This window comes from Ananas comosus, linkage group 25 (assembly GCF_001540865.1).
Source record: "Ananas comosus cultivar F153 linkage group 25, ASM154086v1, whole genome shotgun sequence".
Lineage (NCBI taxonomy): Eukaryota > Viridiplantae > Streptophyta > Magnoliopsida > Poales > Bromeliaceae > Ananas > Ananas comosus.
Genome location: NC_033645.1, coordinates 1,856,232 through 1,870,625, shown reverse-complemented (window position 1 = coordinate 1,870,625; position 14,394 = coordinate 1,856,232). Strand labels below are relative to the sequence as shown.

At 32.3% G+C, this 14,394-nt stretch overlaps 1 protein-coding gene across 1 annotated transcript; it reads right to left on the bottom strand.

Moving 5' to 3' along the window:
• On the bottom strand, positions 378–1,477 carry LOC109703543 (two-component response regulator ORR3-like). Its single transcript, XM_020224195.1, has 4 exons — positions 1,160–1,477; positions 982–1,028; positions 808–885; positions 378–701 (listed from the first exon to the last, which is right to left on the bottom strand). Exons 1-4 carry the CDS (start codon positions 1,302–1,304, stop codon positions 510–512), a joined length of 462 nt encoding a protein of 153 aa, XP_020079784.1. The 5' UTR covers positions 1,305–1,477; the 3' UTR covers positions 378–509.

Below are 14,394 nucleotides of genomic sequence, written 5' to 3'. Positions count from 1 at the left end.
AAATCTTTGAAATTGAGAAGCCCCCTAAATCTCTATAAGAATCTTCCCAAAAGACAAAACAAAATTAGTCCCACATGATAACAATTGTTTTGGTCGAACACTTCTTTTTAAAGTTTTGAATTTTTCTAATTTTCAATTTTTTTTTTACCAATTATATTAAAATATTTACTAAATATAGCAAAATTCTGTTCACTTTATTTATTTTGAACATTATTTTAGTTAGTCAAAATTTTAAATTTTAAATTTTAAATTTTATTGTAAAAATTTAAGTTAATTTAAGTACACTTGCACAAACATGTAACATGTTTATCGCACTCCACGCCATATTTTAATCATGATGCGAAAAAGAAAAAACTAATATTCTCATTTCCATGGAAAATTGTTTCAAAACTATCTCATGATTCCTACAAACCTGTACAGGGTTTCACCAAACCCTCCCCAAAACCAAAAAAGGCCCAAAAAAATTTAAGAAAAAAGGAGAAAATTTGAAAGCTTTATCCGTCGGTAGATCAGGACAGTTGGGACTTGATCAGACGGCTGTGCTTGCTAATGGTGGATCTACACACATCGGAGAACTCCTTGGGATTAACGGGCTTGATCAAGAACGCTTCGGCGCCCTCGTTGAGACACGTGTCGATTCGATCGCGCACTCTCTCGGAGGACACGATGACCACCGGAATATTGCTCAGCTTCGACGACCCCTGCAACATGGAAGCGGAAAATTTCATAAAAACCCATTACTTTTCAATAATCACATTAACCTAAAAAGAAATTGGGGTTTCGAATTGTTGTTATTCGGGGCTTTACCTTCACTGTTTTGAGGAGATCGTACCCCGTCATCTCCGGCATGGAGTAATCCGTAATAATCATACTAACATTGGGTTCCTGTAAAAATTAATTTGAAATTTTAGAAAAATTGGTACAAAAATTTTTGTAAAAAAATTTAGACAAATTCAAAAAAAAAAGGGGATATAAACATACCATGCTTAGAAGCTCCAATGCCCTCTGGGCGCTATCGACAGTTGTCACTGCAGAAATTCAAAACAACAAATTCAAATCCAAGTTTCGAATTAAAAATTGAAGAAACCATCAAATCCATAGACAATCCCATCAAAATTTGCCCATGTAGATCACTTTGGTAGCAAACAAGATCAATTACCTCTATATTTGGAGCTCCTGAGGAGCCGAGCGATAATGGCGAGCTCGATGGAGCTATCGTCGACGGCGAGGACGTGGAGCTCGCGATCGGCGTCCCCACCGTTGTATTTGGCGACGATCCTCGACGACGACAAGGACGACGACATTGCGAATGGGGAATTCGTGATTTTACCTTCGAATACAATCTCTGTTTTTTCGAAGGAAAAGTAGAGAGAGAACGAGGAGGACGACGAGGATTACGATGGAATGGGGAGGAGAGGAGAGGGGGGAGGGAGATTATAAAAGGAGCAGTGAATCTCCCAAATCTGAGAAATGTGGGAGGGGGTGGGGCGCGGGGACCGAGGCAAAGGAGGGGAGGGGCAAATCTACCCTGGCTGATTCGGGTTCGGATCCCCACGGAAGCGCCCTGAGTTATTTGCGTGGTCCCCGGTCTATGCACCGGATCGCGACAACCTCGTGGAACTGGCTCGCCACGTCAGCCGTGGACCGCAAAAATCACCTTTTTTTTTTAGTACTTATTATTCCTATTACTTGGTTGTGAATCCAACATTATATCTTAAATTGTATATACATTGATAAATTGAAAATTATTATATTGTAAATGTTAATGCACGAATAATATGAAAAAAAAATTGTCGAACGAGGCCTCAAGCATAATAATTTTTACTCATTTTGAAATTCAAGTGGAATGAAGAATTTAATAAAATGATAAGATACAGTGTATGTTATTAAAATTATCTAGATCTTTGTAATAATAATATTTGTAAGGAAATGATTATTTTAATTTATTTTGATTGTCAGTATGCACACAATAATTAATTTTTTTTTTAAATTATTGATCAAAAATAAATAATTATAAAAATTAATTATTTTACTAAGTTTAGGTATACTATCTATTTTTTTAAAAAAAAATATTATTTTCAATGTGGGAAGAAAACTGAGAGGAGAGATATTTATTTATGACATAATAAGGGTGTAAATAATTTGGCGGTCCACGGATGACGTGGTGGACCTGGCCCATTTACAATTTTGGGCTCAACTGCCCTTCCACTTTCTCGTGGGGCCCACCGGGGGATTCGCTTCGGATTTTCTCGGCTTTCCTTTCACTTTCTCTCCGTATCTTCTCACACGGAATCGGACCGACCGGGCCAAGATTTGGCTCATTAATATTTCTCGCCTTTTTTATCCCCTTTTATTTTCCTTTTGTTTTATTCTATTTAATTTGAGCTATTGATAGGGACCAAACGGTAAAAAGTCCACGCTTTGACTGATAATTTTATGACATAAGAAAATCCACCGTCATGAGTCGTCGCACATTTTATTATGGACCCCGAAAATATGAAGTTTTGATGGTTCATGTGATATATCATATCATGTACACTAGCCATGTAATTAGTCTGTGCAGTTCTTTTTCAATGTAAAAAAATATTTTTTAAATAGATAAAAATTTAAAGAGCTTTAAAATGATTGTTCGATTCTTCAAAATTTTAGTCTTGTTATGCAATTTTTTTAGTTTATTAGTTTGAGTCCGCCAACCGAAGTTTGATTTTAAATTTTGAATACGTTATTTATTTTTTCACATATTTAATTAGTATATTTATACAATTATCACAATTGTAAATTTATTAAAATAAGTAATTAGCTTAAATTTTTATATTAAATATTTGTTGACCGATTCAAATCAAACAAATCAAAAGATTTTGTAGTAAAATTAAAATTTTAAAAAGTTGAAAAGGCATTTCAAAGTGGCTTTTATAGTTCAGATAAGTTTTATATATTTGTATATTTTTATAACTGTTGATTGATAATTTTGAGAAACTAAATTCACGAATTACCTATGTCGCTAGCGAATAAATTAGTTTAACATTCAAACATAGACTAAAAATTAAAAAGAAAAGTGAAACCTTTTTATATTAAACAGCCATTTTATCCTTCTATTATAAATAATTATCTTATTTTAATTTATTTTATGTATATTTAAACTATGGGTTGAATTTTTTAGTATTCTAGTAGGAGAAAAGGTTTAGTAAATGGGCCACCTATACATTTTAATATTTTAATACTCCCTTATACAATAATACAATCCTTGTTTTATATCATCACCGTACCTATTAGGATACACTCATACATCAAGTATATTTTGATACTTGCAACATAATCTTCAACAATATTTATTTTAATTTTTGACCTAACAAAGAAATATTTATAAATAGAATACATATAATGTTGAGGATCAATAAATGATTCCACAAATAGACTTATAAGAGGAAAGATAGGCAAAGTTGAATTGGCAATTTGGCATGAATATATTTTCAGATTATTCATTAATAAACATTATTTTTATCCCCCAAATTAATATAAATATAAATAAATAATTAAGGTTGGTAAAATGAGAGGATCCTTAAATTTATGGAATAGTTGGGGGTAGGAATGGAAGGTGGGTTGAGAGATCTTTAATTAGTACCGAGAAAGATATCCGTCGACCGTCCCCTTCAGTCCCACACTCCGAGAAATTATTCACCATATTATTATTTTTAAATAATAGAGTACAATAATATATTATTCTTTTTGTTAAATTTTTTTTTTTAATAAAAAATTGTAATCGGAGAGTAGTAAAGTTTTATCAATTTAACCCATTTAGTTGCTCAATATACTATTTTACTATTTTATGTTTGTGAATACCATATTGTATTTAATAAAAGTCCGAACTAGAATGCTTCTATTAGCATCAAATATTTGATACCAGTAGCATTTTCATCATTAGACGTAAGTTTCGAAAATCCATAAATACCAATGACTTAGTACTATCAGAGATATTCCAGCTTAGTTCTATTTAACAATATGTTCTTACGGGAGCAATGAAATCTATTCTTGTTGGTTAATGGTATATTTATTATTTGATATCTAGATGTTTCAGCATAAATACAAGAACGAAATCTGAAAGAATCAGTGTATATATATATTACAAAAAATATAGTAATGAAATATTATACTTTGAAGTGTGAAGCATTATACTCTATTATTATATGTTTACATGGGTCATTTTTAACTTTTACCTATATTTTTTTTAATAGTAACGCTAGATGTGCACTCTATTTTGGGTTGTAGATATTACAGCTAGTTTATTCAAAAACATGTTTTTCCTCATTTGTCCCATCATAATAATTTTTTTCATTAATACTAAAACTTATTTGGGGATTTTAAACTATGAGAGGAGAATTAATTGTAAATCTTAGATGCAGTTGTAATTCCTACCATTCTTATTGGATTTTAGACATAGCATTTCTCATTTTTCTAAAAAGTTGTTTTATAACTACTATAGAACTTCAAACTATTATAAATACTTCTCCAAAATCTAAAATATCACCAATGTTCTACTAATTAAAATACTTCTCCAAAATCTAAAATATCACCAATGTTCTAAAACTATGAGAAAAACCCTTGTGTGCATATAAAACAATCACTAATACCCCCTTCAAATCCAAAATCATAAGTCCCTTTATCTGCATGATAAATTGCACATTTGGTCCTCGAACCATAGAATTACTGACACACCAATCCTCAAACTTTAATTTATTATAATTTTTGGCTCAAATTATTATAATTATAGTAATTAAATCTCATAATCAAATTTAATTGACTAAATATTGATATTTTGCTAATATAAAGGTTATACAGTAGTATTGTGTCCGATGATGCGCCAATAATTAAGATGTCGTATAACTCTTCCAATGACGCATTAAATTTAATTAATTAAATTGAGTTATAGGACTTGATTATAATAATTTTTAAAATTCGAGCTATATATTTAACAAATTAAAATTATAAGACTAAAATGTCACATATTTGAAAACCAAGTATACATTTTGTTCTTTTAAATAATCCTTATATATATACAAACTCACTAATGATAATAATAATAAGTAACATGGTGTATATTAAACACTCTGCTAATCTAATGATTAGGATCTTTTCGCTGGTCATTATCATGAGACAAGTGATGAACGGCCATCCGTTGGATGGTGAGTATGTGTCACACACTTCAAAATAGAATACATGGGTAATATTTTTTTTTAATCTTATGTTGTTTTTTATACTTAACCTTTTTAAATGGATAATAATTGTTATTCCTAGATGACAGGGAATTAACGTATCGCTTTGGAGCATGCGTATATCATCCGTCGGTGGCGGAGATATAGATCTGATTTAAACAAACAAGAAAAGATTCTTCTTAAAAGAAGATCAAATGTTTCCCATAAAATATAAAAAAACGGGGGAAACGTATCAGGGAATAAAAATAGAATTTTTGTAGCATCCAGTGTGTTGGAATTGACCGGGATTTTATTTTACTGCGAGTTTTACGATGTGGGTGTGTATACGTGGCACCGCATTCAATATTTAATTATTTATACCTGGAGCTAAAATTAATTTGATGATACTATACTATACGAGTTGAGATAGAATACTCTCAAAAGTAATGAAATAGTATTTTTGAGTTTTTAACCGTTGGATGGAGAAATGTAAGATTGTGATGATGGTGGCAGGTGGAATAGTGTTTGATCCAATGACTATTAGTAAGAAAGGAATAGATCCAAGGGTTAGAAACTTAAAAGCCCCAATGGGGTGATACTTTTAAAAGTATTCTAGCTCGATTCATAATATACTACATAAAATGTCTGTGAATAATAAATTATAATGGCAATTGCATATATATATATATATATATATATATATATATATATATATATATATATATCTCTCTCTCTCTCTCTCTCTCTCTCTCTCTCTCTCTCTCTCTCTCTCTCTCTCGATCCGAGCATATGATAGCCATCGTGCCTCCGGAGGCACGATGGTTCAACAAAAGTTACTGCGCCGAAAGTTTAGCTGCTAGCTGAGGTAATCTAAACTAAATGTGATAATTTTCATAAACTTTTGATTTAAAGTATTAAAAAACTGTAGTAAACCGATCACTAGTTTTACAAAGTTTTAATTGTTAAAATTACCATCTATACTACGCAAAAATTCAAATTGTCACATCTTCATAGGTTTAATCTACTTTTAAATTATCTTTTAAGATGAATTGTATTTATCGTTCTGGTTATGAAAGCTAAATTTTAAACTTAAGAAATAGTGATGAAAAATACTCTAAAAATAAAAGTCGGTAAATAAAAATCTGATGAGCAAACTAACCATTTACTGCGGCTTTTAATACTTTAAATCAAAGGTTCATGAAAGTTATCACATCTAGTTCAGATTGCCTCGGCTAGCAGCTAAACCTTCGGCGTAGTAATTTTTGTTGAATCATCGTGACTCCGGAGGCACGATGGTTATCATATGGTCGGATTGATATATNGCTCCGGCACCTTAGTCTTGTTTTCGATCTTAGAGTGTTTAAATTAACGATCCACACTGTTAAATATGGTCCAGGGTATATGAAGTTCTTAGGAATAAAATTTTAGTTTTTTCCGACGTCGTTTACTTAGTAAATAAATTATGTCAAAATGGACGATGAAAATTGAATAATCTTTAAAATTTGAGCATAGGACTTTTAAATTCAAGATCAAGAATGTTAACCTTAATCTAGATAGTTTAAAGTATTTTCCATCAAAATTTGAAGAAATTTAGATTCTTCTACACCGTCAAACTTCAAACTCGTCATAGTAGCCATTGAAAATTGACAATTTTGAAATGATTTGATCATAAAGTAAACTATGTCGAAAAAATATAAAATTTTATTTCTAAAAACTTTAAATATCCTAAATCAATTTTAACGGTGTGGATCGTTGATTTGAACGCCCGAAGATCGAAAACATGACTATAGTACCAGAGCACCAATACTATAGATATTATAGAAGACTAGCTCTTATATATATATATATATATATATCTATGATGCTTTCGAATCGACGATCCACTCCGTTAAATATGATCCAAAGTATTTGAAACTTTTAAAAAATAAATTTCATAATTTTTCAAAATCATAATAAAGTTCATCAAACGAGTATAAAATGAACGGTCAAAATTAAACGACGTCTTAAAAATGGATGATCGGATTCGTCAATTTAAGATCGAAGTTATTGATCTTTATCTATGTAGTGAATAGAATTTTCTATAAAAAATTCAACTGGTTTTGATTTTTTTACACCGTTAAACTAGCAAATATTCTATACTAGCCATTAAAAATTATTAATTTTGTGATTTTTTTATCGTAAGGTAATGATATCGACAAATTAAAAAATTTAATTTTTAGATATTTTAAATGATCTAGATAATATTTAACGGTATGGATCGTCAATTCGAATGCTCTATTATCGAAAATAACTTATGAGTACGAGGTGATCGTACTCATAAGAGTGTAGTTGCTGGACTCTTATTGCACATTATTTTTATTATGCGGTGCACGGTGGACCAAGTGTAGGGAGTAATTTCTCCTGACCACGCCAACTTGTACGGGATCATCGAAAGATATAGAGGAGATCCTTTCTATTCCGCCGTTAGGATTCGGTGCGAGTTCGGCCGTACGAAGAGCGTACGTCCGGCCGCTGTCTACGTGGCGACAGGAAAGCAAAGAAACCCAAGTGGTGAAAAAGTGTAGAAAATGATGGTCATACATAATAATGTGGTATTTTTAAGACCAATTTGCATAAAAAATTTATTTATTTTGGACTTTTGCAAAATCGGGTCATTTTTTTCGTTTTTGCAGATTCGGTCCGTTTTTTCAGCAAACTGACCAAAATACTCTTATTACTTTTTCTCTTTCCTCTTTCTCTTTCCTCTTCGTTTCTGTCGTTCTTTTTTATTTTCTCGCCGAAAAAAAATAGGCAGATCGGACCGTCGCCTCCCTCCTCACCCTCCTTCTTCATCGTTGCCTCCCTCCTCACCCTCCTCTCCACCGCCCGCGACCCCTCCTCCTCTCCCCCGCCGCCGCCGCCGAGCCCACCCCCACCGTCGTCGTACGTGCCGTGACGAGCCCACGCCATGGCAGGCGGCAGCCCTATGGGCCGCCGTCACCGTCGTCCCGTCGCCGGAGCCTGGTCCACCGCAGTCGTCGTTAGCTGTCCGGCGGCGCGGGGAGAAGAGGCTGCGGGTTCGTCGGCCGGCGGTGGGAGCGGAGTGCCCGGATTGGAGGCCTGGCCGCGCAGTCGACGGTCGGCGTCGGCCTGTGCACCGGCCATCGCGAAGGCGCGCGGACTCGTCCAGCTGCTGCTGGAGGTTCGGCGCGACGTTCGAGCCCCGGCGCGGATGCCGAGGTTGACGCTGCTCTGAGGCAGTCAGGCGGGGGGGGATGCGCTGATCGGGGTGTCCTGCGGCGGGGGTGCGCGGGCAGGGGTGAGGGGCGGGCGTGCGGCGGGCGGTGAACTGAGCGGCTTCGCGGGCGCCGCGTGGCGCGCTGCGGTGTTTTCTTTTCTTATAGTTGTAATGGCTGACCAGTTACCATTAATGTGTAATTGTTAATTTGGTGTAATCGGTTGCACCTGTTAGTGTAATGGTGCACAATTGCCCATTACCATTAATGTGCGAACATTTGACATTAATGGATGTAGATGGTGTAATGGTGCAATGGATCGACCATTTACACCATTAATGGGCGTGGGCTTGGCGCGGAACGGAAGACGCGGTGATCCGGCGACCGGAGCGACGGTGGGGGTGACGAGGTCAGAAGGGAGTGACGAGGCGTGGCATAGGGGGACGTGGGCTCGGCGACCTGGCGACGGCGCGGAGAAGACCGGTGGGTGTGGGTCCGGGGCGGCGGCGGGGGAGAGGAGGAGAGGCTCTCGCGGCGGAGTTTCGTTGTCGCAAATGAGGGAGCGATTCGGGGATCCTCGATTGAGTTGACGAGGGCTTGTCCGCCCTGAATTCCGGTGACGACGGCGGCCGGGTTCTGGCTGTGTGGAGGCGGAGGAGGCGAGAACGCGAGACTTGCGGCGAGGCTTGAGGAGGCGACGGGGAGGTGAGGAGGGGCTGGTGAGGAGGAGAGAGAAAGAGAAGATGGAGGAAGAGGAGGGCGAGCCGACGGTGGGGGTGGGTGCGGCGCGGCGGGGGAGAGGAGGAGGGGTTCGGCTTGCGGAGGCAGAGGGAGGCGGCTCGTGACGCGGACTCGAAAGAAAAAAAAAAAAAATAACGGAAGAAACAAAGAGGAGAGAGAAAGAGGAAAGTGAAAAAGTAATAAGGGTATTTTGGTCAGTTTACTAAAAAAACGGACCGAATCTGCAAAAACGAAAAAAGTGACCCGATTTGTAAAAGCCCAAAATAAGTGAATTTTTTATGCAAAAAGGCCTATTTTTAATTAGTCAAATTATTTATTTGAAATTCACTGATTCCATTATAGCTATTAGAAAAACATATTTATTGTATATTTTTTTCAAAAGAAGACATACTGATTAGCTGAATATAGGTTATGTAGTGTATTTATTATATAGTAGAGTTTCTCGCGGTGCCACATGTTGTGTTACTATACGAGATGATCAGGCCGATAGTTGTGTTGTCTGATCATTTTACTAAAAATGAAGAGACATGAAACGGTTTCGGATGTAAATTTTTATTTTTTTCGTTTGGTTTAATATAATTTCATCTTTAGTCGATATTTAAAATCTAAAGAATAGTGGAGTTGATTTTGGTCTCTCATGAGTCGAAGTCAATTACACAAAAAATTATTTATCAAATTTTTAGTTCCTATATTATTATTTTTAACGAAACAAATAGTAAAACTGAAAAAATATTAGTTTTGCAACTATATAAACAAAAGCGAAAGAAAAATAATTATCACCTAAATTTTAGTTTATCTGAAAATCTATTTCAACTTCAACTTCACCTTCAGTGAAACAAAATGGACATGTGAGTTGAAGAACTAGTGCCAGGGCCATAATCGCGCGTTTTGCCTCGAACAGGAAATTGCTTGGTAGCTGATGAGGTGGTAAACCTTACCACAATAATTTTATATATATATAGTTGAGCTAGAATACTATCGGTAGTAAACGAGCCGTTTTACTACCGATTTGTTTTCGATGATAGAACTTCCAAATTGACGATCGGCTTCGTTAAATATGATCTAAACCATTTAAACTACCTAAAAATTAAATTTCACGCATTTTCGATATTGTTCTTTTATCCATCAAGTAAACACAAAAATGAATGGCTGAAAATAAATACTCTTTAGAAAATGATGATAGGAGTCTTGTAATCAAGATCAAGAGTATAGATATTGTTTTAATTAGTTTAAAGAATTTTCTAACAAAAATTCAATCGATTTGGATATCTTTATACCGTTAAACGTGAAAACGCCTCTTTTTGACCATTAAAATTACAAATTTTGAAATCCTTTGATCATTAAGCAAATGATGTCGAAAAGATTTGAAATTTGATTTCTAAGCACTTCAAGTGGTATAGATCATGTTCAACGGAGCCGATCATAAATTTGGAAGTTCTATCATCGAAAACAAATGGGTAGTAAAACGGCTTGTTTACTACCGATAGTATTTTAGCAAAACACTCTCTCTCTCTCTCTCTCTCTCTCTCTCTCTCTCTATATATATATATATATATATATATATATATAACTGATATTTCTAAACAGAATAATAAGAGGGAATATTTCTAAATTTAATTGGATTAATTATGCCAACAAATACAATGTGCCGTGGATGGATATATATACAATTAGTATCCTAGTACCAGGGTTGCTGAATTGGCTCGTCAATTTGTTAATAATGATTTCTTTTTTTTTTTAACCAGCCTAGCAAGTTTGGCATTACCTAATTTGCTATATTTCAAAGAGAATTAATATTATCAAAGCTAAGGGGGTATTTGGCCTAACTTTTAAAAAGCGCATTTGGGCTGAGAAGTGATTTTCGGCTTAATAGAGCGTTTGGCAACTCACTTTTAAAATCTGATTCAGCTTTTTAGAATCAGAAAACTAATTTTAAAGGTCCCAGAATCAGAAGCAGAAAAAAGCTGCTTCATAAAATCTGATTCTGATTTTGGATTTAAACTTTAAATTTTTATTTTTATTTTAATTTCAATATTTAAATTTAAATTTAATTTTAATTTTAATTTTTAAATTTCAGATTCATTTTTGAATTTTTAAATTTTAACTTTTAAATTTTAAACTTTGAAAAATAGATTTCAAATTTCAAATTTTAAATTTTAATTTTAATTTTCAAATCTCAAATTTTAGATTTTAAAATTTTAAATTTAAGATAAAATTTAAAATTTGACATTTTAGATTTTAAAATTTAAATGTAAAAATTTAAAATTTTTAAATTTTAAATTATAATTTTAAATATTCAAATTTAAATTTAAAATTTAAATTTTTAATTTTAAATTTATTTAAATATTCAATTTAAATTTTAAATAATAAAATTTGAAATTTGAAATTTTAAATTTTAAATATTCAAATTTGAAATTTAAAATTTGAATTTTAAATATTCAAATTCGAAATTTAAAATTTGAAATTTGAAATTTAAAATTTTAAATATTCAAATTTTAAATTTCATAATTATTTTAAATTTTAAATTTTAAAATTAATTTTAAATTTTAAATTTGAAATTTAAAATTTAAATATATTTTAAATATTAATATTTTATATTTTATATATCATAATTATTTATATTTACATTTAAATTTTAAATTTTAAAATTTAAATTTTAAATTTAGAATTTAAATTTTAATTTAATTTAGATTTAAATTTTAAATTTTAAATTCTAAATTTAAAGTTTGAAATTTTAATTTTAATTTTATATTTTAAAATTCATAATTATATATATTTTTAAATTTATATTTATATTTTTAAATTTTAAATTTCATAATTATTTTAAAATTTAAAATTTTAAAATTTAAAATTATTTTTTAAATTAAAATATCAAATTTTAAATTTGTACAATTTTGAAACTTAAAAATTTTAATTTTAATTCAAATTTAAATTTAGATTTTAAAGTATTTTAAAGTAAAATTTAAATAAAAATATTAATTTATGCAAACATCAAAAAAAAAATTTCAAACGGCTTTTCAAAATCACTTCAGAAAAATTATTTTTATCTAAACTCTGCCAAACGCTTTACAGCTTTTAACTAAAATCACTTCTCCAAATCAAAATTACTTTTTCAGAAGTTAGCCTAAATAGGCCCTAATTTTGATGCTTTTTTTTTTACGTTCACAATAGCAAGCTGACTATTTAAAATTAGAACTGTAATTCCCACATATTACCTATATATACTAGTCTATATGTTGACCTTTATACCTACCTACCTACTAATTTTTGCATACATATATAGAACAAATAATTCATGTTTGTCAAAATATTTTATACCTGCCCACATGCATGGAATGCCACAAAATTTTATTCCCCCTTTAAACTGTACTAGATGAGTACTATATATATTCTTTTATATATTTGAATAACCATTTACTTATTCTCATTGATATTTTTCCCCTGGCACATCTCATTGAGATCACATTGTTTACTCCAAATAAAAGATTTGGGTATCTCATTTTTTGAGTGTAAAAAGATATGGATATCTAAATGGAACCAATGAAGTTAATGTCAACTACAAGAAATGTATATACTAACTTGATTCTTCATTTTCACTGTAATAAATATATGTACAAATCCATGGTCATGCTTGAGTGCTTATATTTTATTATTGCAGGGGAATGTCAACTACATTTGTTGAGTACAAATTAATTCAATTGATTTCAAAATCCAAATATTTAAGAATTTTGTTGATTTCAGAATTTGAATAGGACAAAATTAAGACTTTTGACTCTCACTCAATGTTTAAATATATAATAGATTAATTAAGGGGTTGACATTATACCTGAGTAAGGATCTCACTGGCATTTGACACACTTTAAAATGGGTTATTGGGGGAATTAATGTTAAGTTATATGGTGAATTAATTGGTTTTTTTTTTAATTTGAAAAAAAAAAAGTTAAACTTAAATGGGAGTAGTTATAAAAATATGGACAACTATAAAAGCCAGGGTATATATTACTACAACCTCTTATTTTTTTAGTCCAAGTACCAAATGTTCATCATACATTTTTGTATCCATGTGCATATCTCACTGTCCTTCAACATTACATTAGCACTGTACACTTCTCAAGTGCCTTCTTAAACCAGCTAGGCTTCTCAAGTACCAAACAATCAGCAGTTTGATTAGCAAGGCCTCAGGCTCTGGAAAAATTCTAGAATACAACGGGTAAATTAGTGACGTGGCGTAATAAACCAATCAAATTAATTCTTTTAAGAATATATGTCCCATCATGATTGTAAAAAAGTATTTTTATTGTACTTTTATTTAAAAAGAAGGAATGTGATTGGCTTGTTATTGATGACGTGATGCAAGTGTGACAGTGTAGAATTCCTCCAGGCTCTGATGGGCGGAATCTACTGTATCACATTTACATCACATCGTCGCTAATCAGTCATTCACATTTTTTTTCTCTGAAAAAATATAATAAAAATATTTTTTAAATATTTCTGATGAGATTTGCTAAATATAAAAATATTTAATCACCGTTATCTAATAGTTTAAACTTTTAGAGTACAACAGTTATTTTACATAGTATCAGAGTAGGAGGTTCTGAGTTCGAGTCATGCCAGATTTCTAGTATATTAATTTTCTCCCATTTAATTCAAGCCCACGTCATGAGCCGATTAAAAAGTCTTGAGCCCAAACGTGAGGGGGAGTGTTAAATATAAAAATGTTTAAATATCGTTCTCTAACAGCTCAAGTTTTTAGAGTACAATAGTTGTTTCACAAGATTGATGAATTTAAGAAAAAGAATCTAATTTGTACCGATACAGCTTGTGCATTTTGGACCATTTTCTCTGATCGATGCCTAAGGTTTGGGTCGGAGTTTGAATCTCTGTGTGCACATAAATTTGAGGTTCTCGACTTTCAGGTCTAAGTTATATGAATTCTTACGGTGTTTGGACGTATAAAGCTTACGGGCATTGTGAAAAAAAATAAATAAATAATTTACTTTGTTGCAGAGCTTCAGATTTTAGGCCTTAAAATTATATTTCAATTTCTGATCACCATTACGAAAAGTTTTCACTGTGTTATAGCTTCGGCAATTGAAAATAGAGACAAATTCGAAGCCATACCAGTGCTTGGTCTAAGGCTTAGTTTGGTATTGAAGTCTATCTAACGCTATTAAATATAATAGAATTGAAAAAAAGTATATTGCGATATATTTCTGCGTTCTCCGATGGGATTGCAGAAAATATATCGA